We start from the raw sequence: 26,198 nt of genomic DNA, 5'->3' as shown, positions 1-26,198 counted from the left end.
CCTGCACTTTAGTAGATTACAGACATTGTGGAAACATAACATCTTGTTTCTTAGTATCTTCTAATATCTAATTAGCAATGTGTTCAGTTCCCCCAGTTGTCTCAGAAACAAACGTCTTTGCTATTTGATTGAATTGGAGTTTGATAAAGGTCTGCATGTTGTGTATTGTTGAAAATCTCTAAATCTCTTTTAAATCTATAACAGCTTTTTCTTCTAACCTTCCCCCCCCCCCCCCCCATTTTCCTTCATCATGTTTATTTGATGAAGAGACCAGATTGTTTTTCTGTAGAATTTCCTATATTCTGGGTTTGGACGAGCACATATCTTTTAACATGTTCCTCTTGTCCCCCGTATTCTTGTGAACTGGTAGCTAGATGCAGAAGCAGGATTGCTCTCAAGTTCACTGGTTTATTTATCTGTTTTGCAGTGATGGTCCTGAGTGCTATAAAATGTCAAAAGGCCTGTCTTGTCCAGTTGACTCCCTTCCAGTGAGGTTAGCAAGATCGTTGAGATTAAGGTGTTTCAGTCTGATCCACCATTAGAAAACTCACATTTCATGTGCAGGTTTTAGGAGACATTGATGATCATTGCCTAGAACTATTACTTAATTACAGGTTGGAAAATAGTGATTTTCTATTTCTGACATTCCATCTGCCTTTCTTACTTACGTTGCTGGGAAGATGATTCTGAAACTGTGGTCCTGACGTGACTGAAGTGGGGAGAAACTGCTGGCGGGGAGAGGTGAGGAGCTGAGTTGAGGTGATGAGATTGGAGAACTCATGCACATAGAATCAGTGACCAAGCTGAGGCAGGGAAAAGTGGAGTCCGAGGTGACTCAGGTGGCCTGCTTGGGAAACTGGATAAATGATGGTGTTATTTAGGGAACAGTTCCAGTTGTGAACATGAGATTTTAGTTACTTACTTGTCCAAGTAAAGATGGCCAGTCTCTTGTTGGCAACATGGGTCTGAGTTGAAGAGGGAGATTTGGGCTGGAAATGTAGATTGGGGAGCTGGTGGAGTGTGCAAGATGGTGATTGGTTTTTTGGTTTTTTTGTTTTTCCTGGCCGTATTGAGTCTTGGTTGCTGTGCACAGGCTTCCTCTAGTTGCTGTTCGAGGGGGCTACTCTTCGTTGCTATTCGAGGGCTTCTCATCGCAGTGGCTTCTCATCGCAGGGGCTTCTCTTGTTGCGGAGCATGGGCTCCAGGCGCGCGGGCTTCAGTAGTTGTGGCACACAGGCTTAGTTGCTCCATGGCATGTGGGGTCTTCCCAGACCAGGGATTGAACCCGTGTCCCCTGCACTGGCAGGCAGATTCTTCACCACTGCACCACCAGGGAAGTCCCAGGATAGCGTTCCTTATTGCTGTGTTCCAACTAATAATCTGATTGATTGTAACTATTTTGAAAACATAATTGTTTTAGAATTCTTTAGAAATATTTTGAAGTAATATTAGTCATTCATCTAGTAAGCTTCATTATTATTCCTGTTTTCCCCCCTTTTTCCCTTTTAGCAATGCAGAAAATTTAAGTAAAAACAGGCTATTCTGTTTGGAAATGAGGAGGTCAACACTAGTCTTTAGGAAAATGGTTTTCAAGAAGGTGGAAGTCCGTTGTCAACTCTTCAGGATTGAGGGAAATTTGAGAAGGTAGAGAAGTCTCTTACAGAACATGCTTAAAGCCAAGGGGTAGCTTTCAGGTGAGCCTCGAGCGAGTTGCAGATTTTGCCTTTGAGTTCCTGACTGTGTATTTCCTAGCAACAAAGGCCCTTCCGTGCGTCGGAACCAGTGATACGTCAGCGGCATCGCAGCAGCAGTGCTGTCCCATACACAGTCGGTGTCCGCGTGCGTTTCCCAGTGGCCCGGGGGGCCCTTCACCGCGCTCTGTCCTGTGTGTGTTTAGTCTCCCGTCTTTGCAGTTTCCTCTCACCTAGAGCACTCCAGAGCCCTTTGCCCCCCTTTTTAAGACTCCGGGCCAATTGTTTTATAGAAGGTTCTTCAGATTGCAATTAGATGAGTGCTAATTAATGTGAAATCACAAATAGTATTTTTACAATTAGATGATTTGTAGATTGAGTGTAAACGTTCTGGCGAATTATTCTATAGGTAAGGTGTGCGGCATCGAAAGATGAGTCCTGTGTCAGTTAAGTGAGGCCCACCATTTTTTCTCACCTTTTCAAGGTACCTTTTCCCTTGTGAAATAGTAAGTGAGCTGGTGATAAGTCGTCTTTGAGGTTGTGAGACTCACTTGTTCCCCCAGCAGCCTCTCGTCTGTGATTTTAAAATACTTTGAAGAATCTATTTTTAAAAAATTTTTATTGGAGTATAGTCGTTTTACAATGCTGTGTTAGTTTCTGCTGTGCAGCAAAGTGGATCAGCTGTATGTATACACATATCCCCTTTTGTGGATTTCCTTCCCATTTAGGTCAGCACGGAGCACTGAGTAGAGTTCCCTGTGCTGTACAGCAGGTTCTCACTGGTTACCTCTTTCAAGCATAGTAGTGTGTATATGTTGATCCCAATCTCCCAATTCATCTCCACTTCCACCCTTGGTGTAACCATAAGTTTGTTCTCTACGTCTGTGACTCTGTTTCTGCTTTGCAGATAAGTTTATCTGTGCCATAAAACACTTTGAAGAGTCTTGCCTTAATTAGTTATTACTGTGGTGGTTTCAGGTAATGACTTTTCTAATTCTGTTATTCTGTTTTTCATTTTGAATCCTATAAAGAGCAGCTCCTCCCTCCCCCTTAAATTTGTTAAGCACCAGCACAGTCAAGGAAACTTTTTTTATTCAATTACTGCTGTTGTTTACATTTCCTGGAAGACGGCCCCACGTGCGGCTTGTGGGAGCGCCTGTAGGCCAGCCCCTGTGTCCTCTGGCTGTTTCCCTGTCTCTTTTGGGCATGGCCTGGCTCTCTGGCACAAGGTGTCCCAGTAGTACCCTGTACTTTGCTGCTCCGGCCCTGATAGCAACAGTTTTCCAGGGAATCCTGATTCTTTTTAGAGGAGAACAGAATTTAGAAACCAAGATGTACTTATTGCTACTGGGATATCATTATTCTAGGCCCTTTAGACAAAGGGAAAAGTGCATGTTTACTTGTTTTAAGTCAAGTTCATACTGATGTCTGTGATTTCATGTCCGTCACTACAGCGTCCCCTGTCATTCTCACTGTCCATAGTTCTGTCTCCTTTTTCTTCCATGAGAACTCTGGTTCTCATCAACATTGTATGTATTCATTTACTGAGTCCTACAATAATTAGAAATTAGTTTCAGATTTGCTACGCCCTTTCTACTGTAAAACTCTAAATTTATTTGCAGTTCTTTTTCTCCTTATAGTATATTCACTTCGGATGTTGATTGTTCAAAAGCTACTTGGATTAATTCTTTTCTCTTCTCTGTGGTTATCAGTTTGGTGAAGAGGTTCATGTGTTTGTTGCTGGTTAGAGCCTGTTCTCCCTGCCTTCGCTTTCCCTCCGTATCCAGTTTGAAGTACTCTCTAATGGCAAATCTGAATTTCTTATAAATGACTTAGTCTTTTTTACCTGATGCCTCAAATTTATTTTCACTGCAAAATTCTGCTGAGTGAATTTGAAGATCTATTTGGCTTTATCCAATTCATGACGGGCAGCAACCCACTTAACAGACAGAAGGATGCTCCCAGGAGCTGTATAAAAGGGAAGGTTCTTAATGGCAGAAGGAGGTTCAAAGAGAAGATTATTTCAGGCCGGTCACCTTCCCTTAGGGGGAGGCTGGGGGTCTTATCAGGGAAGTTACCTCACTAGTGCTGACCAGGAAATCCCAGACTGATGGGTTTAAAATTCCACTCGTGGGAGAGGTTATGTGTTAGGTCTTAGTGGGCTTAGGATAAGTGACTACATTTGGGGCCTGTTGTTTCTTTATAGCACTAGGCGTGGTCTTGTTCTTTTTAGGTTACTCAATTCCTTAGTCTTTTTTTTTTTTCTTAGTCTCTTTTCTTATAACAGTTTAGTAAAATATTCTATCCTGGTCAGTTTCTGTTGCTTGTATTTCTATGAAATTACTTTCTTTGAAATGTTAGAAGGCAGAGGAGAACAAGATAATTTTTTTAGCTTCATGGCGACTGAGCAGCCTTCTTTTTTATTTTTACGACGGGTTAGACACCATAGCTTTAGACTTTGTAAGGGTTTTTTCTGGCTCTGGTTTCACCCTGCCACCACCACCACCACTTATGTCTGAACCTTCCATTTTCTTTCTCTTTCTTCCTTCCTGCTTTATTTGGAACCTGGTCTCCGCCGCTTCTCACTGTGGGGCCTTGTCCTGGAAGTCCTGGCAGGGAGCATCAGCTGGTTACTTTAGGGTCCGCAGGGCCTGGACGCCCGTCCCCGTCCAGTGCCCGAAGCTCCTCCGCTGTTGGCTGCCCCCCTCACAGTCACCTGCCAGACTTCTCCGTGACGTCTCCCGTTCGTTGCTACGCTTGCTCCTGTGTGGATGTTCATACCACAGAGGTCTTAGAGCTGTTAGTAGTTTGTCCCTACCAGCTTATACTTTGGGGTTCGCTGGGATACTTGGCCACTTAATTTTGCTGCAGATATTGTCTGGACGGTTTGCTCTACTGTCCTCACTGCTTTGTCTTTTCATGAAGCTGTAGGAGGGGTTAGAAAGCTTTGCCAACACCACCATATGCCCACTACCGTATTAACCTTGGCCGCATTCTTTTCTTAAGCACCATAGGCAAAACTTTTAAAAATACATCTATCTTTTCTCTCCCTCCTTTCCTTCCCCAGGTCATTTAGAAGAGAGTTTGGGGAAATGGGAACCGAAAAATGCTTTGCATAGTGTTTTTGTATCTATACAGGTACTTTATTCTTAAAGGGCTTTGTGTATGTGCTTTTTTAGAATAGTAAAAGCTGTTTTCCAGAGGAGGTGTTTCACATTACTCTATTACACAAACCCGATCAATTGGGGAAGTAAGATTTCTGTGCAGTCTTGCTCATTTCTTATATAAACTGTGAAATGTAACAGCAAGTTTAAAGACATTCTGGGATCCAGAGTCTTAAAAAATCTTTGTGTTTGGATTTGTAACTACGAATTTGGCATCAAATAAAGTCTGTACAAATTACTTCCTTGGTGTTTTTGGAAATCTTGGCGTTGGAATCATATACAACCCAGCATCCCTGTGACTGTTGGGACCTACAGCAGCACTGACGTTGTCTGTCCCTCTGTGTTTATCTGTTTCCTTAAACTGATGTCTCTCACCACCACCAAGACGTGTTCGTTCAATCAGAAATATGAGTGCTGTTAAACAGCTTCAGTTCGTGTAATTTTAAGGAGTTGAGAAACTGCTGGGAGAAAAAAAATTCCTACCAGATTTCAGTAGTACTGCTATTCAGAACCTTTTAAATTACTATGTTAATGAGCATTTAAATCTGCTTTATACTTTATAGAGGCTGTCCTTAAACAGTGACATATTTGAGGCAAACTCTGATAGTGACCCACAAAGCGAGACCAGAGAAGACACTTCTCCAAAGAAGAGAAAGAAAAACCTGAGGCACAAAGAAGAGAAAAGCCCAGATGACCTGAAAAAGAAAAAAGCAAAGACTGGGAAACTAAAACCCAAACCAGACCTGGAGAGCACCTCTGAAAGTTTGGTTTTTGATTTAAGGACAAAGAAAAGAATTTTAGAAGCCAAAGAAGAATTAAAGGAATCCAAAAAGCCCAAAAAAGATGATGTAAAAGAAACAAAGGAGTTAAAGAAGGTTAAAAGGGGTGAAATAAGAGATTTAAAGACTAAAATAAGAGAAGATTCCAAAGAAAACAGAAAAACAAAAAGAGAGAAGTGTGTTGAATCCCAGGTGGACTCTGAATTGAGTGTACTTAGTGATTCCCCTTTTCAGGAAGAGGACAGTGAAGATTTACATTCTGACAGCAGAGAAGAGAAGCTGAAGATTCAAGGTGCAAAAGACAAAGCAGAGCCAGAGGCGATTCAAGATGGTGTTCCTGATAAGCAGCCGGAGGGCCCCGTGAGCGCTGACGAGGAGGAGGTCAGAGCAGCCAGCAGGAGGAAAAAGAAACTGAAAAGGACAGAGGAACTTAAAGAGAGCAAAAAGCTGGAAAACAAGAACCTCTTCTTAGAGAAGAAAAACATACAGAAAAAGCAAAGGAATCAAGACAGAGGCCGAAGTAGCACAGAGTTAGATAAGCCAATGCTTGCGTCCACCCCGGCGCAGAGGACTTCCAGGCCGAGCGCGGAGGAGAGGGGCTCCAGGCCCACGGACTCCCCGGGGGAGGTGAGTAAGTGGGCAGGGAGCGGGGGGGTGGATCTAACAGAAGGGCTGTAGTTAGCCTGACACAACACAAAAACCATCACCACACCTGGAGCTAGCACGCTTGAGTGGTCAAAAGGTTTCACAAGTAATGAAGAGGAAACAGTGAAACCACAGAATGACCTCGTGTTGCACTTCGCCGATGGTGCGTGTTTCACAGATGGAAGGTTTGTGGCCATCCTGTGTGGAGCAAGTGCGTTGGCGCCATTTTCCCAGCAGCATCTGCTCACGTCATGTCTCCGTGCCACATTTGGTAATTCTGGAAGTGTCTTAAGCTTTTGCTTTGTTCTGTTTCCTTGGCCGCCCCACGCGGCGTGCGGAACTTCCCCGACCTGTCCCCTACAGTGGGAGCCGGAGTCTTACCCGCTGGGCCACCAGCAGAGCCCTGAGCGTTGTCATCGTTACTGTAGTTGTTGCAGTGTTTGTGGTCGGTGATCTCTGATGTTGCTATCGCAAAAAGCTGAAAGCTCAAGTGACAGCTGACATTTTTTAGCAGTGAAGTATTTTTTTAATGAAGGTATGTACAGTTTTTTAGACATCATGCTCTTGCACACTTGATACTCTAGTGTAAACACTGGGAGACAACAAAATTGTGACTCACTTTATTGCAGTATTTACTTTCTTGCAGGGGTCTGAAATTGCACCTGCAGTATCTCTGAGGTGTGCCTGTGTAAGAAGTTTTTCTGTCATTAGGGAGTTAATAGTGTATGGGGAGGAGGAAATTTTCCGCTACCTTCAAGGTTCGTCTGGCTGGTCTAGAGTTAAATCGACATGAGACAAATTAACAGGGGAAAAATCAAACAAGTTTAATAACATGTACACATGGAAGAGGCCCAGGGAAACTGAGTTACTCACCAAAACAGTCGAAGCCCTCACCTCCAGTACCATCCTGGAGGGGGTCGAGGATGGGGAGCCTGTGGGGGCGGGGTGGGGGTGGGGGCAGGAAAAGCACAGTAAACCAGGGCAAGGTTGTTACGCAGGCTGAAGGGCTTGCCTGCCTATCGCTTCTAGAGATCAGGGAGACACCATCACACAGGGCGATTCCCTTACAAATGTAAATGTTCCTCACAAAAGGGTAACTCCTACTTGGTTTTCAGAGTTTTCCCATGCCTGCTGTTTCTTAGAAAATAATCAGCTTAAAATAATTAATATGCCCAAGAGACATTTGGGGAGGCAAATTCTGCTCGCCTACAAGTCTGACTAGTGAGAGGCAGTTACAAATGCTGATCATCCAGCTCTTGAACCACCCCAGCTTTTCTCTTAGTCTCCAGACCTGCTTTCTTTTGCACTGACTACAACTAGAAAATTGAGGGCTAATTTGTGAAAAGAATTCAGGGGTTTTTAGAGGTGCACAGATACTGTGTAGCATTGTGAAGTAAAGCTTATAGCTTCCTTAGCTTATTTTATTAGCTTTTCACCTCCTACTTGTATTTTCCCCCTGTTGTCTTAAGAATATACCACTTTTGGGACTTCCCTGGCGGTCCAGTGGTTAAGACTCTGCAATTCCAGTACAGGAGACATGGGTTCAATCCCTGATTGAGGAACTAAGGTCCTTCATGCCGAGTGGCATGGCCAAAAAAAAAAAAAAAATACCAGAATATACCACTTTTTACTTAAATAATAGTACAGATTGCACTAACCTATATATTTAATAGAGTTTATCTCACTATTGTAAAAAATATTTTTATATGTTTTTTCAAAGTGGAAATATTTTCACATTATTAGAGGATTCATATATGTAATATTTATCAAGGGCTATAAAAATAATTTTTTCAGTTATTCCCAGTTGTGTGGCTTTATCTTAAGGAAATCATTTTAAAAGGGGGAAAAATCTGTGTATACCAAGATATCTATGGCAGTGTTAGCTTCACTAAAACTGTTACCAAACCAACCTGGGCCCACTGGCGCGAGGGCAGTTAAGCCAGTCTACCGACACCAGGTTGTGGTGAAGGAAAGTGCAGCCTTTTTTGTAAAGGCCCCAATACAAGGAGGATGGGTGCGGCTTTTGCTTGAAAACCCCAAACCCCTGAAGGGTTTTAACAGAGCATTTTTAGGTGAGGTCGCGGGGCCTGTGATCAGCTCTGATTGATTGATGGGTGGGTAAGAGGGTAGTGTCCGAGGGGTTACTGTTAATCTGTAGCCTCCGTTAGGCTGCATGCTCCTGGTCATCAGGTAGTTAGCATCTTCCATGTGGTGGGGGTTTTCACATCTATAAGATGACTCAGGAGACGTGCTTCAGACACTGTCATGCGAGGCACTCCAGAGAGGAGCTTCTGCAGAGGACATGGGGGAGGGGTCTGCCCTGGGAGGCCCCATAGGGTCCTGCTGGGTTACAAAGCTACTACTGTACTAGTCTGTCCAGTTACGGGGAAAAGGTTAATAAGACAGTGTGGTAACAGTTGTGGACTGTTGTATATCCACTGAAATATTAATTACGAGGTCAACATACCAAGAGTAGAAAAATTTATAAAATGTTATGGTAAAGAAAAAAAATGTTACGGTAAAGAAAACCATACATACATATGAACACAGTTGAATAAAAATATCCATACAGTGTAAACAAAGAAAAATGAATTTTAAACAACAAAATTATCTAAAATTACAGTGATCAGAAGGGAGAATTTGGAGAATTAAAAATAGTCATGTTTGGTTAGTAGGACTGTAGGTGAATTTTTTTGGAATTTTCTTTGTTTTTAATAATAAAACAATTCTTCAGAGAGAGTGAGGAAACTTAGGGTTGGGTTTTTAACACGTTTTGTAAATTGCCGGGGTGGAGGGTAAACATGGCTGAGGAAGCAGTTGATGTGAGCACAGATGTGGTCATCGGGGGCCAGGCGTTCAGTACACAGACAGGGGACCTGACGCCAGGAACCTGTTTCCCAGTTTTCAGAATCACTGTCAGCTCTGTTCTTGTTTTGGGTCTTATGTGTGTTTTGCAGGAGAAAGAGGCCAAAAAAAATGAACCCAAAGAAAAATACCAGAAAAGGCATGATTTGGACAAGGAGGAAAAAGGCCGAAAAGAGCCCAGGGCATTAAAGAGTGAGTGTGAATACTGACAGTTGTCTTTTACGTTGGTCTTCCAGTCAGGGAGTCTAGCTCACTGTGAAGACAGACTCTCTCTTCTAAACTACAAGGTCACAGAGCTAGGAAATTCCTTCACTGGGGAATTTGGAACCTTTTGCTGCTTTTGTTTACCAGTTATCTTAGTTTATTACATAATAATTTATATTATTAATACAGTTAACTCCCCCTCCTCTGTTCACCTTGTTCTTTTTTGGGTATGAGATGGAATATATTATCTTTTATTTTTAATTTTAATTTTTTTGTTGACGTATAGTCAGTTGACGATGTTTTAGTTTCAGGTGGGAATATATTATCTTTAGAGAGACAGGACATGAGTTATGACAGGAAAGTAAATACGCATGTCTTTTATAGTAGATGCCGAGGTAAACTATTGTTTAATATATTTATTGTATGTAGCTGTGTCATTTGTATCGTATAATGAATATACATTTTGATCATGTCAAGGTATCGCTCAATGAAGAATCCCTAGTGCATGTCAGTAATGCAACGAGGCCTTGATAAAACATTCACCATTACAGTGCTTGGATGAAACTGGATATTTTAGTTCACACACCAAAAAAGTACTTGGAACACGTGTTCTCACGGAAACAGGGATTTCCAAGAGAGGGATGATTGCGTGTGCATTTTCTCCCAAAAGCTGTGTGTAGCTGAGGGAACATGAGAAGTGGTGTGGGCCCTAAGCCTCAGGGGAGACGTGGCAGGAAGTCACAGGGTGAGGGGCTCCGGGAGGGAGCAGCCCGTGTCCGGATGGGCTGCGCGCAGTGTGAGCACTGCACCTGTTCACAGTGGCCTAACAGCTGTAAGCCTCTCTTCTGCAGAGAGTGACTGGAGATTCAAAACACTGAAAGATTGGGACTGGTTAATAACTTTGTCCTCCAGGTATCTCATCTGTCAGTTTCAGGTACATTTTTACCCTGAATGTTTAGTCTTAAGCGGACCACTCGCTAAGTTTATGAGGGCAATCCGCGAGTCCGCTTTTCCGTATCCCTGCGACCAACAGCGGTCTGCTTCCCGTCCAGGCCCAGGGGAGTGGACCGGCCTCACCGTGTCTGCTGTTTTCAGGTTTCAGAGTCTGTTGACTGTCATCTTGCAGCTCATACATACCTGTGCTTATATCCCATCCTTGGCGCCCAGCCTCCTGGACAGAAAGAAAACTGGGCTGTTGGGGTCTGTTTTGGAAGTGTGCGAGAACTGGTGGGCGCGGGAGTCCCTACGGGGCTGGGCACTGTGTTGTGGCGGCCTCCGCATCCTTTCATACAGTAGCTTGGGAAAATGCTGGAACTCAGTTGCCATCAGATTTAAATATGAAAAAAAAGGACTTATCTGCAGAAAATAATGGAAAGAAAAGGTTAGCCCTTTATGTCTGAATACTGAATGAGATAAATTTCCCTGCCATTCTCTATTTTTGTTATTGGACCAGTGTTCTATATAAATAATCAGGATGACCGTTTGATACTCAGGGTTTAAATACATCTGTACACTCAAGCTCAGTATTGTCCCTACAGTTTTACATTCTGCATATGTCATTCTGTCATGTCAGATACCAGTTTTTAGTGAGGTATCTTTAAGGCACATAGCAGAAAACAGAATTGGTAAATTACTCAAGTTCTTTTACTGTGATTTGGAAACAATAACTGTAGGAGACTTTTTTTGGACTAGCTTTTTTACTGGGGAAAAAAAGCATCCAACTTGTGTTGGTGGGGATTGCACTCATGTTTAATAATGCTTGCTGTTCCTCCAGCCACACCATTTTGAGCATTTATCCAGAGTACCTCCACTCTTAGCAAACTGTAGTTTATCCCAGGTGTTTATTTAAAGCAAGCCTATGCCGTTCTTAAGGAGGAAGATAAATGACATGTGACTTAAAAGAGCACTATTGAGAAAGTATTCCTATTTAGCATGAAAGAATTCAGAATTTTAAGAAAACAAAAAAAACCTGTCTGCTATATACCCAGAGTTTATAAAAGAGTTCTTCCTTAGTTAAAAGCAGGTGGATTTTCACAGGCGTCAGGTGCAGTGTTGCCTGGCCAGAGCCAGCGTGCCGACACCCTTTCATCTCTCCCAGTCTCCGCCAGAGGTCATCTTTGCACCAGGTTACCATCAGGACGCTGTGGAGGCAGTTGTCTCAGCAGGACAGTTGGTGGCGTGACTAGGATTATTCTGAGGCTCACTGTCTGCAGTGGCCTTTGTCAAAATCCGGAGTGTATCAGAACTCCAGAGTAGTCACTCACTCTGGACGTCCTTTCTAAATATGCAGCAGCCGATAGAAAGGCAAATGGAAAGAACTTCATGGCTGTGGTAGTCAGTCGGGTCAGGCTTTCTAACCAAGGCAGATAGTAGTAAGAATTAAGAAAATATCTTTTTTTTCCCCTAACACTAACCCAGATTTTCTTTTGATTACAACAGAAATTTGTGACTCATTTATTGTCAATTTATTTTGCCACTAGCATTTAAGGAAATCAGAAATGCATTTGATTTATTTAAACTAACTCCAGAAGAAAAAAATGATTTTCCTGACAATAATTGGAAAAGAGAAGAAATACCAGCAGATTGTAAAGTCACAGAAGACCACAAGCCCAAGGAAAACAAGCAGTTACTTAAAGAAAGGAGGAACACGAGAGATGAGACCGATACGTGGGCCTATATAGCTGCCGACGGCGATCAGGAGCTTGTGGACAGCACGTGCCACTCGGAGGAGACTTGCGGTAAGCGTGTCCATAAGTCATGGTCATTCTGTTCTCAGGGTGGAGTAGAAAGCTAGTCGAATCTCCTGAATAAGTAACATTTTTTATTGAAGACAGATTATTCTGTGATTTCTAAATCAATCAAAAAATATTTTCTGAATCCCTCTAGTATGCTTAGCATATTTAGAAATTATAAAGATTTCTGGTTTGCTACCTTACCTACACTTGCCAAGCAGTCTGATCGTATATCTTACTAGATTTCTTTCCGAAACTATCAAATACAGGCTTATTTGTATTTTTCCCTTTTAACTGTGCAGTCAATAACACTATTAAATGAGGTTACATTCTAAGTGCTGTCCTGAGGATACTGGAGTTGGCCGAGGAGGAGGGGAGGCCGTGTACAGAACATATAGGACAGTACCTGTGGAGAAGGGAAATAAGAGAGTAGGACAGAATAAACAAAAGAGGTTACTCTGATAAAACTTTGAGTAATTTGTGAATCTTGTGAAACAGTTGAAGAGAACTTCTGAAATATTTTGGGATATATGGCAAACTAGATATTTTGGGTGACCCTCTTACTGCAAAACAACCTGGTTCTGGGATACTAGGTAAAACAAGCCCTTTCGTACATTGCCGAGCTTGCAGGGAAGTGGGACAGTTTCTTGGACCAGTATATGGGGGAGACAGTGGGTTGCCCAGAGGGCAAAGACCAAATAGCAGCACAGCTGTTGAGATGCCAAGCAATAAAGAATAGGTCTAGTAGGTGTTGGTCCAGCCACCTGGGGGCTCCTGGGTTAAACCCGAAACTGCCCCTCCCCCGTTCACGGAGGGCAGGGAGAGACCCAGGAAGCAGGCAGCCACCCTTGATGGGGAAGCAACAGGCTTCGCAAGCAGGGGACTTCTGAGTGGCCTGTCTTGGGGGCCACAGGATGAGTAGACTTTGCACCCGCCCAGCAGAATCTTAACGGTTTATGGAGAGGTCTTAGTTCAGTCCAAGTGGTCTCAGCAACCTTTACGCTGTCTAGGCTGTGCCCTCGATACTGTGCCTCCTGTGGGAAGAGCGGGCGAAGCATACAGCCCAAGGATAGGAGAGGCTGTGAGGGGCCTCCAGTGGCCAGGGTCCCGATGGTGGGCCCCTCAGACCTTCTCCCACAGTAGAGTATCAGTAAAGCCAGAAGCTGTTTCATTGAAAGACTAACAGAGTAGACCAGCCTCTGGTACCATTAGTTAAGGGAAAAAAAGAATGAAGACTTAACAATATTTCCAGGGCAAAAAAGAGATGCAATTATAGATGGTGTGCAGATTAAAAAGATAAAAATTCTATGAGCATTTTCTTTCAATATATTTGAAAACAATGAAATGGGAAATTCCTGGAAAGATATAGTTTAACAAAACTGAGCCAAGAAGAAACACAAAAATTTGATGATCTTATTACTATTGAATGTGAAATAGTAGTTTAAAATAGTCTTAGAAATTTAACACCAGGCACAGATGGTTTCATATGTGAGTTTTATTTATCACACTTACAGGGAAGTCTTCCCGAGAGCAGGTGGGTTCTGGGAGCCCATCCTCACTTCAGCGCCCAAACCAGACACTGCTGTTCAAGGAGGCAAGGACAGGCCAGGCTCCACTCACTCATGAACTCAGATGTGAAAACCCAAGCCAACAGGAGCAGACTGAATCCAGCCACTTGTAAACCCTTAACCTCTTATGATCAAGGCAGGTGTTCCCCAGGAATTCAGTTAGTACAGGGAAATTGATTTAATAATATTCTTGATTTTTAGAAAATAAAACCTAGCAAACTATAAAAGGAAGCTTTGTCAATCTGTAAAGAGCATTAAGCCTTGGCAGATATTTTTTGTAATGACGAAACATTAAGAACATTTCTTCTAAATCAGAAACAAGGGAATTCCCCGGTGGTCCAGTGGCTAAGACTCCACACTCCCAATGCAGGGGGCCCAGGTTCAATCCCGGGTCAGGTAACTAGATCCTACGTGCCACAGCTGAAAAGATCCTTCCTGCTGCAACTAAGACCCGGCACAGCCGAATAAATAAAGATTTTAAAAAGAAACAAGGGAATTCCCTGGTGGTCCAGTGGTTAAGACTCCACGCATCCACTTCAGGGGGCCCGGATTCAATCTGTCACCGGAAAACTAAGATCCCACATGCCACACTGTGCGGCTAAAAAAAAAAAAACCGGAAACAATACAAGGGTACCGTCTATCCCGACTTTTAGTCATCATTATATTAAGGTCCACCTGACACCGTAAGACAATGAAAAAAAAAAAAAAAAAAAACATGAACACTGGAAAGGAAGCCCTGTGTACCCCACCCCCCCCACCAAGAAAAGCTGTTATCAGATGGTATAATATATGCAGAAATCAAACTCACTCTATAAAACTGGCACAGGCAAGTCAGCAGAGCAGCAACTTGAGACTCGGGCACTTGCAGATCTAAAAATCAGACAGCTTGACAAGTGGCAGCACATCCTCAGCGAGGGCAGCGTAGGGAGGTCCCCGTGCGGGAGAAGGAGAAGGTGGACTGGTGGCCCAGCTCCGAAAGAGAGGTACCGCCCTCTGTCCGTCATTGGTTTGCACGCGAACCTCTCCTACAAATACCCTCCCAGACACACCCGCAAATACCGTGTGACCAGCTGTCTGGGCATCCATCCCTTAGCCTGGTTAGGTTGACACGTAAAATTAGCCGTCACAGATACCAGTTTTTATAAAGCTGAAAAAAAGCAAAACTGAGTTCCCTGTGCTGTACAGTAGGTCCTTGTTGGATATCTATTTTATTTATAGTCGTTTGTATCTGTTAATCCCAAACTGCTAACTTATCCCTTCCCCCCTTTCCCCTTTGGTAACCATGAGTTTCTTTTCTATGTGAGTCTGTTTCTGTTTTGTCAGAAAGTTCATATGAATCATTTTTTTTAGATTCCACATATAAGTAATATCATATGTGTCTTTCTCTGACTTAATATGATAATATCTAGGTCCATCCATGTTGCTACACATGGTATTATTTCATTCTTTTTTACGGCTGAGTAATATTCCATTGTACATACATACCACATTTTCATTTTTTTTGTATTTATTTATTTATTTGGCTGTTCTGGGTCTTAGTTGCAGCATGTGGGACCTAGTCCCCTAACCAGGGATCAAACCCCAGGCCCCCTGCATTGGGAGCACAGAGTCTTACCCACTGGACCACCAGGGAAGTCCCTATACCACGTTTTCTTTATGCGTTCCTCTGTCGATGGACATGGAGGTTGCTTCCATGTCTTGGCTGTTGTCGCTAGTGCTGCAGTGAACACTGGGGTGCGTGTATCTTTTCGAATGAGAGTTTTCATCTGTTCTGGATGTACGCCCAGGAGTGGGATTGCTGGGTCATACGGTAGCTCTATTTTTAGTTTTTTTGAGGAACATCCATACTGTTCTCCACAGTGGCTGCACCAGTTTACACCCCACCAAGGGTGTAGGAGGGTTCACTTTTATCTACACCCTCTCCAGCATTTACATTTGTAGTTTTTTTAAGAATGACCGTTCTGACTGGTGTGAGGTGGTACCTCACTGTGGTTTTGATTTGCATTTCCCTAATAATTAGCAGAGTTGAGCAGCTTTTCCCATGCCTGTCGGGCCATCTGTACTTAAATCCTTTAGCGGTCACCATCAAGTACGGGCATTTTGAATTATCCCCAGATCCCCTTTGTTGCATCCCCAGTAGGGAATGATGCCTGGTGTTGAGCCCGTGGACCAGACACAGGAGGGTGGAAACTAGCCCACGCTTCCTGTGTGGTGGGGGTAGCTCAGAGCCCTGGGCGCTGCGGGGCGGGGTGAGGGTGCTTCCAGGAGGAGAAGCTCAAGCCAAGTCTGATAGGATCGTAGGCAGTGACGTCTCTTTGCACACAGGTCTGGTTTCTGCATTTAGAATGACTCTACCTACATGCATATGGGAAGCAGTGTACAGTTCCTCCTGTAAGGTGGCCCAGTACCGTTGACCCTCTGTATCTGGCCCTTCCAGGTGAGGAGGGCTGATGGCCTGTCCAAGGAGAACGGCCACAGAAGCGTCAGTGTCACAGCTTCCTCTCACTGAATCCCTCTGATTTCTCGCTTGCTTTCAGCTACTAAAATTCATATTACCAGTTTACAGTTATTAGGACAGCTGTTTGTCTTTATGCCTTTTCATGTGTGACATCTAAAAGTGTGTAATTCGGGCTTCCTAGGTGGCGCAGTGGTTAAGAATCCGCCTGCCAATGCAGAGGTCACGGGTTCGATCCCAGCTCCAGGAAGATCCCACATGCTGCGGAGCAACTAAGCCTGTGTGCCAAAAAAAAATAAAAATAAAAAAAAAATAAAAAAATAAAAATAAAAGTGTGTAATTCATATCACTTCCCGAAGCATCAAATTTAAATAGAGACTCAGTTATGGCGAATGTTAAAAGTGTATGTAACGTTTTGGTTAGGACACCACGTATTTAATAAAACAGCACTGTATTTTTTCACAGTCCAGAAAAATGTATCTTAATAAGGCTCTTCTGTGTTCCAGATGGCAGACAACAGATTTTGAGTTTGGGCATGGATTTGCAGTTGGAATGGATGAAATTAGAGGATTTTCAAAAGCATCTTGATGGGGAAGATGAGAATTTTACTACAGCAGATGCAGTTCCAAGCAGTGAGTCGTTTTGGAATTACGGGGATCCTCTTCATGATTCTAGATCTCTAAAACCTAATTTATCTTTTCTTTCATTTTAGATTCATTGAGGGATGCTGTGAAAAATGGGGATTATATTACTGTGAAGGTTGCACTTAATTCAAGTGAAGACTATAACCTGGACCAAGAGGTAAAGTGTCTCTGTAAAATCTCATGAAAGGAAGATGGAAAGTAGCTCTTCCAAAATAATTATTTTATTCTTTATTTCTTTTCTTAATTATAAAAGTGATACATGTTCACTTTATAAGATTCAAACATTGTAGAAGTGTGTAATGTAGAAAATTACAGTTCCAGTAATTCCAACCCTGTGTAATGACCATTAGGTTTAGCTGTGATGTGCCTGGTTTTGTCTGTGGTTTAACCTCTGCACTTTGAGGGGAAAGTGACTCCTTGCTTTCATGTCATCATTTATGTTTCGTTGGTAGTTGCCTATTTACAGCAACTGCCCATCTTTCTGTTGTTTTTTTGGTTTGTTTTTGTTTGTGTTTTCTTCCTGCCGTGCTGCGCGCGGCTTTCGGGGATCTTAGGTCCCTGACCAGGGATGGAACCCGTGCCCCTGCAGTGGAAGCACCGAGTCCTGACCACTGGACACCAGGGAAGTCCCACCTTTCTAATGTTGCTGGGTTTTTTTCATACTGGTTTATAAGGACTTTTTAATGGAAGCATATTAACCCTTTCTTTGTTTTTAGGCTTTTGTCTTTGAGTCTTACTGCTTGGAGGGAATTTTATTTTTAGATAGTCACATCTGTTGATCTTTTCGTTTATGGTTTTTGGGTGTCTTATCTTAGAAAAGATTTTTCTGTTTTCTTCTTTAGTTTTCTTGCTTTAATAGTAAGTTTTTTAGGTTTAATCCTTTAGGATTACAGTAAAAAGATTATTGGGCTTTTCATTAAAATTGCCTGGAATACATAGATTAATTTGGCTCAGAATTGACATGTTTACATTTGGAGTCTTCTGTCCAAAAATATGACAGCTCTACATTCAGCTCTTTGTTTCTTCCCTTAAGCAAAGTCCTTTGGGCTTTTTTCTTCATATAGTACTGTACATTGATTTTAGATGTATTCATACATATTTTTGATTTTTAAATTATTTTACCATGATCATTAGGATCTTTTCTTCCCCACACTTTCTTTCGATATCACGTGTGTGGTGAAGCTGTCATTTCTGTGTGTTGTTTCCAGACACTATGAAATTCTCTTACCCTAATCATTGTTAAGTTACTTGCCTTAGATTTTCTAGGGAGAGAGTTTGATCATCTGCTAAATAACTGTTGTTTCCTTTTTCCAGTATTTCTTTTTCTCGTCCTGTGAAATTGGTGACATTTTGAATGACAGTGAGATGGAAGCCATCCTGTTCTGTTCCTTTCTGGATGGATTTTCCTTTTAGGGGCGAGTGTGAAGATTTTATTTGTCCTGCTTCTTGTAGATAGCCTTTATCTTTTACCATTTCCTTTCTTTTTTTAGCTGCTTAAGTTTTTACCAGGGATGGATACTGGGTTTTAGCAGATGGGTGGGGTTTGTTTGGTTTTTTTTCCTACTTTAATAATTAGGTAGCTTGGTCTTTATTAGTAAAGCATAGTAAGTAGCTACAGGGCACTTTGTAAAGTTAGAGAAAGTGTTGGGTTTTTTTTCACGTAACATGTTTTGTAGTAGGAAGATACTTTATACGTGACAGGAGGTGGTTACACCATCTTATTTCAGTTTTAGTGGACCCTTCTGTGTCTGTCTGAAGTACTACGGCGTTCCCTCTGACTAATAAGACCAGCAAAGTTTGCTAAACTTTCAGATTACAGCTAAATTAATTCATACCATTAGAATTTGGTTTTATCAAAGGGTATTTAATAAACTGGTTTTCTCATATGGTGATTGCGTGAACTAGTGATTGGAAATATTTTAGCTAATAGTTACCTTTTTATCTTTCGTCTGCCTTTTGTAGTTTTATCTCTATTCAGAGAACTTTTCTTTAATTTCTCTATTTTGTTATGGACTCTTAGAAACTAACCACATCAGTGACCTGTTTGCCACTTGTGAACTTCCTTCTTTATCCTCGGAGAACTCAAACTCTCACTTCCCAACAGTTATATTTACATAGGCCAACATTTGTCTCATCCAGAGAGCATTCGTTTTGTTTGTAACCAATAGAATGGACTTGTGTGACTTCTTGTGGTCATTTCTAGCCTTCTGTCTTTGGGCCGAGTGAGTATAGTGAATATGTGAGTTTCGCCTGTTTTACCTAAAACACAGGAGACTTTTGAGATAAGTACCTTTGCCATTTATGTGGCATCAAGGTTCACCGTTCATTTTGTATCATGCAAAGTGTTTGATGTGCCTTTAGAACTTAACACATGGAAGTTGTAAAGTTTTATTGTAATATATATGGAAAAATTCTAAAGGTTATTAGTTTCTGATTGTAGGGTATTTTAGTGAGAAACCTGAGTACGTAGATGCGTAAATCAAGGTACTTCAGTGATTTCACATTGAAACACAGTAAATGAAAAGACTTAGTTCTAAAATATTGACATGATTTTCATACACAAAACCGACACAGGATTCAAGCGGGATGACGCTGGTGATGCTCGCGGCCGCAGGGGGGCAGGATGACCTACTGAGGCTGCTCCTCAGGAAGGGAGCGAAGGTGAACGGCCGGCAGAAGAACGGGACCACGGCGCTCATCCACGCCGCCGAGAAGGTGGGCTGCTCGCAAGGCTTTGGCTCCAGTCTTGGGACTGAGACAGAACCTGTCTCTGCAGGGAAATGCGCAGTCACAGTCACTTCACATTTTCATGGTTCAGTTCATGTGTGACTTGTCATAAATGAATGTTTTTATTGACAGTCGTACTTTGTAGTTGAATTTTCAAAATATTTATCTAGTTGGTAGTGATTTATATTGAGAAAGAACTTCTAATTAAGGTATTAATATTTATTTAATTCTTAGATCCTTTCAGAATCTTTTCCAACTAAATTAAGTGTTCCTTTTGGTTAATAATTTAATTAAAATGTTCCCATATCTTATCTTATTGAAGGAGAGGTTCTTACGCTGAAACAAGTGGTTAAACTTGAGGTTAAAGTTACTGGCAAACGGTGTGTGGCTGTGCAGGGTGCCTGAGGGAGGGGCCGCTCCCGGCAGCCTCCAGCTCTCCTGGGACCATGGGTAGGGGGGTAGGGGGTCGTTTTGTGAAGAACTTGGGGAATTAAATTTACTTTTTTTTTTTTTTTCCTTTCACAGAACTTTTTAACTACAGTGGCTATTCTTTTGGAAGCAGGAGCTTTTGTAAACGTCCAGCAGAGCAATGGTGAGACGGCTCTCATGAAGGTAAGTGCCTCACCTGGAGCAGCCCTCCCCTCAGACTCAGCCTGCTCCCGGCAGGGACTCCCAGGTCGCAGCTGCGTGGGAGAAACAGACCCACAAAGAGGCCGTTACTCGGTGTGATGCGCAGTGTGGTGGCAACAGCACAGGCAGCCGTGGGCTTGTGTACATTGCGGATTCGAGCTGAACCTTGGGGTGGACCTGGCAGGTGGCTAAGCTGCGTCCCCCAGGTCCAGGTCAGTGGGGAGGAAACGTGTGAGTGGACGGGGAGCAGGCCGTGGGCGTGGGGAAGAGGGATGTGCGCGCGTTATTATTTCACGCTGGTGACTTCATCACCTGTGCCTGCAGTTGTGGTTTGCAGACAGTTTGAGTGGAAGGTTATTGAAGCCGCCCCTCCCTGTTTAGCTGTTTCGCACTTGCCTCTGGGGGCCCCACCCAGTCCAGCACATTCCTGTGGCAGCTCCAGGTTCTGGCCCGAGGTCACTGCCTGCTCCCTACGTGCAGCTGTGTGAGCTGCTCACCGCAGGCGTGTGCGTCTCTGGTACCTCTCACCAGCGTCAGGAAGACAGCCTGGTCAGAGCCCCCGGGTGGCAGTGGGCCCGGCGCAGAGCCTGTGCTCCACTCTGCTTCTAAAGGCCTGCGGTCACCTGCTCCCTCGGCCATCTTCCACCCTCGGGGGCTGAACCTTGCTCACGGCTGGTCTTCCTGTTCCGTTTTAGGTTCACAGAAATGCTTATTCAGGAGCCCTCCTTTTGACTTCTAATTTTCCTTTGCGTACTTCTTTCTACTGCAGTACGTTTAGAGCACAGGCACACTGTACACAGCAGGTACTTAAATAGCCTGGAGCATAAAGGGGGTTGCCGGGGTAGCTTTCCACCTCTGTGCCGCGCAGCTGGGAGCCCTCAAAAGGTTTAACCTGGAGAAAGACATAGTCAGAATAAAGGCTGGGCTTTGCTGCAGCTGTTTGTTTTTAATGTCCCGGCATTAATGTTTTAATTTTATTACAGTGGGGAATGGATTGGTTTGCAGACTTGTAGGGACACGCTTAAAATTAATAAGTGAAATAATAACAGTGTGTACTGAGGTACTGACAACGGAGACGGAAGTGGACAGACTGACCAGTTTCTTAATGAGGTTAAATGCACAGGACTTGGAAATGGTAGGTGATGCTTGGTCACCCTGTTTCCTAAGTTAGGGAACACAGGCAGCACAAGTGGAAGATTTTTACTCGCACTGGAGCTGGAAAAGTTCAAAAGATGTTTCATACGTGGATCTTAAGCTCAGGGGAGAGGTCGGCTAGAAACTTGGATTTGTCTGAGAACGGGGTCCCCCGTTAAGGGTTGGAAAGAAAGGCCAGAGATGGAAGAGGGTCCGGAGGGGAGAGGCGTTTAACTGTGTTCTGAATGAGGCGGTCCCTGCCACTCCTGGAAGAGTCAGCTACACGTGTGTGTCCTGCTCACTGAGGAAAAGCACCACAGCACTTCCGCTTCCGGCAGTTTCCAGCCCTAGGAGTTCTTTTTCCTCTCTTCAGGGAGAACTCCCGGCTCACTGCAGAGAGAGGGACAGATGCTGACCACAGTCTGGTGATTATTTCTGCTTTGTTCCTGACACAGGCCTGTAAGAGAGGAAATTCAGACATTGTCCGGCTTGTCATTGAATGTGGAGCTGACTGCAACATCTTGTCAAAGCACCAGAACAGCGCGCTGCATTTTGCAAAGCAGTGTAACAACGTGCTGGTGTACGAGCTGCTGAAGAGCCACTTAGAGACGTGAGTGTGGAGCGAGCATGCCCGGTGCCTGTTGGGACACGTGATTGGAGTGGCCTGTGTGTGGCTGCTCAGAAAAAGATTGTCAAGTGCAAGTCCAGATGGGTTTTTGGTCTCAGACGCTGATGGATTTTAAAAGTGGCGTATGAATTATTTTTCTGCAAATTATCGAGGACTTTAGAACAAGTCTCTATCTAGGAGCATCGTCTTACAATCTTAATTATGCTCTTGGCTCCCAAACATTTTCTTAAAGCCACTATAAACTTTACTTCATTCTCTTTAACAGATACCCTTTTTCTGAGCAGTTTTCAGGTTCCGAGGGAAGTTGAGCAGAAAGTAGAGATTTCCCATATACCTCCTGCCCCCGCATGTGCACACCCTCCCCCGGGCGGTGCATCTGTTACACTCGATGGACCTACAGTGACACGTGCTCATGACCCAGAGCCTCTGGTTCACAGCAGGGTCTCCTTGGTGTCACACATCCTGTGAGTTTGGGCAGGCGTGTAGGGACATGTCTCCACATCGTGGTCTCACACACAGAGCAGTCTCACGCCCTGGACACCCTCTGTGCTCCACGTCTCTCCCAAACCCTGCAGATCACTGATATTTTTACTGTCTTTTCCAGAAAGTCGTTTAGTTGGAATCATACAGTATTTGCTTTTTTCAGGGTAGCTTCTTCGTGATAAGCATTTTTCTCCGTATCTTTAAATGGCCTGATAAGCTCATTTCTTTTTTAGTACTGAATAATAATTACATTGTCTGGGAATTACCAGTTTATCCATTCAAGTTCATGCTTTTTCAAATGAATTATAAATCATTTTATTGAAAGTTCATATAAGTAATTTAGTAGGTTTTATTATTTTGGCAACATGTAACAGGAGCTTCCACACCGCAGAAGGCAGGTAAGGTGTTTATGCTCCTGTAACAGACATTGCCGGGGGGGGGGGGGGGGGGGGGGGGGGGGAGGGTGCCGCAGCCTCAGGCAGGAACAGTCGCTCTTCCCACTCCTCCTCACCCACCGAACACAGGACAGGACTTGGATCCTCCTGCCTGAAAGGTGGTTATTCCCATTCCAGAAAATAAGGTAAATTTCAGACGTGAGACAAAAAGCAAAAGCCAGAAAGGGAGGGTGTGTCTGACAACTCGGCCCACTCCACAGCCTTCACCGGGAGCCCCACCTGGGTACCAGTGGCAGGCGGCCAGCAAGCGAGTGACCAACCTGCCTGGTTTGCCCAAAGCTGAGGGGTTCCTGGGATGGGCTTTGTTTTACATCGTTGACTGAAGGGTTCTTGGGATGCTACACTCCTTAAACCAGAGCATCTTGGGGTGGGGGTGGGTTGGTTACCTTCCCAGCAGAATAGTCCAAAAATACTTTCTGAATTAGCACTAATCATTGTATTTGACTCTTTTCTAAACTAAGTACTGTAAGACTTTTCTGTGTGTGGCAATTCTTGGATTTGTTTTCTGACAGAATTCTTATTTCCGATTCTCCTCAATGATTCACTCACTCACCCAAGGAGTGTGTGTTTAGCTCTGTGTGTCGGGCACCGCACAGAAAGCTGGGATGCAGGGTGGTCCTCTAGGAACCTCGGTTCCCGTGAGAGGACACCTAGGACAGACAGGCATGTGACATGTCACATGTGAGCGCTAAGATAAAAGAGCAGGGAAGCAGGAAAAGAGGAGGGGCTGCTTTATCCTTTAAGGTTGACCTGGGAAGGCCTCACAGGCCTCACTGGTGTTCAACAGTCTGATGATTTCCACGGCTCTTGGTTCTTTCCTACGTGAACATGAACAGCTTTACGATGCTTTTTTATTAGACTTTCGAGAGTAGCAGAAGAAACAATAAAGGATTACTTTGAAGCACGTCTCACTCTACTAGAACCAGTTTTCCCAATAGCATGTCATCGTCTCTGTGAGGGGCCAGACTTTTCAATGGATTTCAATTACAGACCCCCACAGAATATCCCAGAAGGTAAGCCTGTGTTGTCACTCCGTTTGAAATGTGATGTTATAAATATTAACTGGTTTTTAGGCAGAACTCTTCTCTTTGACAAAAACCTTAACAGATTCTGTTATGTGTGATAATTACAGCACGCAGCTGATACTCACCACCCCAGGTGACCCTGAGGGGGGTCCACAAAGCAGTGTGTTAGCACTTGTTTTAAAAGTATATTAGTTGGGTCTTAATAATGACACTAGTTTTTATTAAAATCGACTTTTATTAGAACTTAGCTTTCCAGATTAACCCCAGAATCAATATTTTTCCTGAATTTTATTATCCCTAATAGTCTTGCCCTTCTAAACAAGACAAACAAGAAAGAAAAAGTATTTGTTAATGGAAATTTAAAGAAAATATAGCTCTTACAATCAAAGCCAGCCATTCATAACATCTCAGTGGTTAATGAACTGTGGTTTTGACTGTCCAAGTGGACCATCTACACTGCCGGGCAGTGAGCTGAGTTGGTGAGCGGGCCAGTCACACACCTCCACACCTGTGCTTTGGTGCAGCTGGACAGTCCAGGTTCTGTGTAGCTTTTTTTGCACATGCACAGTGTCTGCAGCCACTGTCAGTGTTTTCTGTTCATCTGACATCTTTCCAAAGATGCTGTCATCCTCAGATATGTTTTTGTAGATGTTTCTGACCCTTGAGACTCAGAGTGTGGTCTCCAGCCTGCTCTCTGAGCTCCACCCAGACCAGGACTCTCAGCCGATGCCTTGGTGAGGTGACCTACAAGCACTCAAGTTTAACAAACACTCACCTTGGTCTCTTGAGGCATGTGTGGCTCTTAAGAACTGAAGGAAACCAATTTAAATTGATACCGTGAAACAGATGCCAGCAAATTGATGAGGGTCCCTTGTCTCATATGCTACATGTGGATCAAGTATTTGTCGGTCAGCCTAGAGCTAAGGACCACTCCTCCCCTGGGTCCCCCTCACTCTGGTTGGCAGGAATATAAATGTGACCTTCATGAAAGCATTTTTCTAATAGGATTTCACTGCAGATGGCCCGTGCCCACGCAGGCTGTCTGTGGTGCGCGTGCACTGCCTCTGCCTCTGCAGTCACAGGGGACCCAGCTGCGTTCACAGTGGAGTTGAGGGTGTCTGCGTTCTCTGCAGGCCTCTTCTTCCCCCTCCCATCCTCAGCGCTCAAAGCAGGGAAGCTGTGTTACAAAACAGAGAGCCAAGTCCTGTTTCAAACCTCAGCTTGAAAGGAGATAAAAGAGCCAGGGTCCTGGTGTGCCCCTTTGGGGCGGGGGGGGGGGAGCCTCTCTTTATGAAGTCTCCTCATTCACAACTGGCCTGATCAATATCATATTAAAAAAAGAGTGGTACACCTATTTCCTGTTACATTATCAAAAGTATAGCTTTTGTTCAAAAGAAAGAACCTTGCAAAATATTTTGGATATTCAAAGGCTTCGAGTTTCACCCAACCCTTTTGTTTTCAAAATAAGATTATTTTTCGCATTAATAAGAATATTCAGAAAAGGCATAGTATGTGGAAGACAAACCCACACTCATAAACCACAGAAATGTCCGAGGGGTCTTGCTTCCATTGATGTTTATACATTCGGGGGGACTTTTAAATACCAGTTAAAAAAAGCCACTAAGCATATGTTTAAAGTCTGTCCATGAGCTATCACTAGTGCCCATACGCAGACTGAAAGTAAAAAGGGTTCTGAAAAGGACTAGGTAAACAGTGGCAGGTTCTGCACCTGGAGGACTGCTCAGACCTGAGGGTGGGGGGAAGGACCAGGCCACTTCCCACCCACATGGGCCTCCTCTCTCGGGCTTTGCAAGGTGGCCCGGTTGGGATGGGAATTAAAACCTGTGTTTTACATCTCCCTGATTCAGGCTCCGGAGTCCTGCTGTTTATTTTCCATGCAAACTTTCTGGGTAAAGAGGTCATTGCTCGCCTCTGTGGACCGTGTAGTGTACAAGCTGTTGTTTTAAATGATAAATTCCAACTTCCTGTTTTTCTGGTAAGAGCTTCTGTAATTCATTACTGACAAGAACATCTTCTAATCAGTTGTTTGAAATGGCAGTAATCCACAGTGGTAAATTGTTTTAATTGGAGTCTCTGCCTTAAGTCATGTTTGTTACCAAGACTTGGAACTAATATCTAATTTTAAATATTATGCCTTTTAATGCCATTGTAATTACAAGTGTTCACTTAAAGAAAAATTAGGGAATTCAAAAATGAAGAAAAGCATGCCTGTTTATGCTTCAGAAACCCAAATACAAAGTCTGTATAACACTTGTTGTGTTCAGGCTTTTTTTTTTTTTTTAATGCATAATTTTAGGTAACCATAGTGTAATTGTGACTTCCATTCTATGTATAATAACTATACTATA

The 26,198-nt window shown here is 43.5% G+C and overlaps 1 protein-coding gene across 6 annotated transcripts in view; it reads left to right on the top strand.

The window, feature by feature from the left end:
* Positions 1 to 26,198, top strand: part of MPHOSPH8 (M-phase phosphoprotein 8) — a 51,427-nt gene that overhangs the window by 16,545 nt on the left and 8,684 nt on the right. For 5 of the 6 annotated variants that reach the window (XM_057707060.1, XM_057707057.1, XM_057707061.1 and 2 more), the window contains 10 exons: positions 5,419 to 6,261; positions 9,237 to 9,336; positions 11,829 to 12,086; positions 16,610 to 16,735; positions 16,816 to 16,904; positions 19,322 to 19,462; positions 20,000 to 20,086; positions 21,694 to 21,848; positions 23,663 to 23,817; positions 25,698 to 25,825. In XM_057707060.1, coding sequence (XP_057563043.1) covers positions 5,419 to 6,261; positions 9,237 to 9,336; positions 11,829 to 12,086; positions 16,610 to 16,735; positions 16,816 to 16,904; positions 19,322 to 19,462; positions 20,000 to 20,086; positions 21,694 to 21,848; positions 23,663 to 23,817; positions 25,698 to 25,825 — 2,082 coding nt within the window. The remainder of the gene's footprint in view (positions 1 to 5,418; positions 6,262 to 9,236; positions 9,337 to 11,828; positions 12,087 to 16,609; positions 16,736 to 16,815; positions 16,905 to 19,321; positions 19,463 to 19,999; positions 20,087 to 21,693; positions 21,849 to 23,662; positions 23,818 to 25,697; positions 25,826 to 26,198) is intronic. The other variant, XM_057707058.1, reaches the window with a different exon arrangement.

Source organism: Hippopotamus amphibius, chromosome 14 (genome assembly GCF_030028045.1).
Source record: "Hippopotamus amphibius kiboko isolate mHipAmp2 chromosome 14, mHipAmp2.hap2, whole genome shotgun sequence".
NCBI lineage: Eukaryota > Metazoa > Chordata > Mammalia > Artiodactyla > Hippopotamidae > Hippopotamus > Hippopotamus amphibius.
The sequence above is the reverse complement of the archived record's forward strand: the minus strand, read 5'-3'. Positions and strand labels throughout refer to the sequence as shown.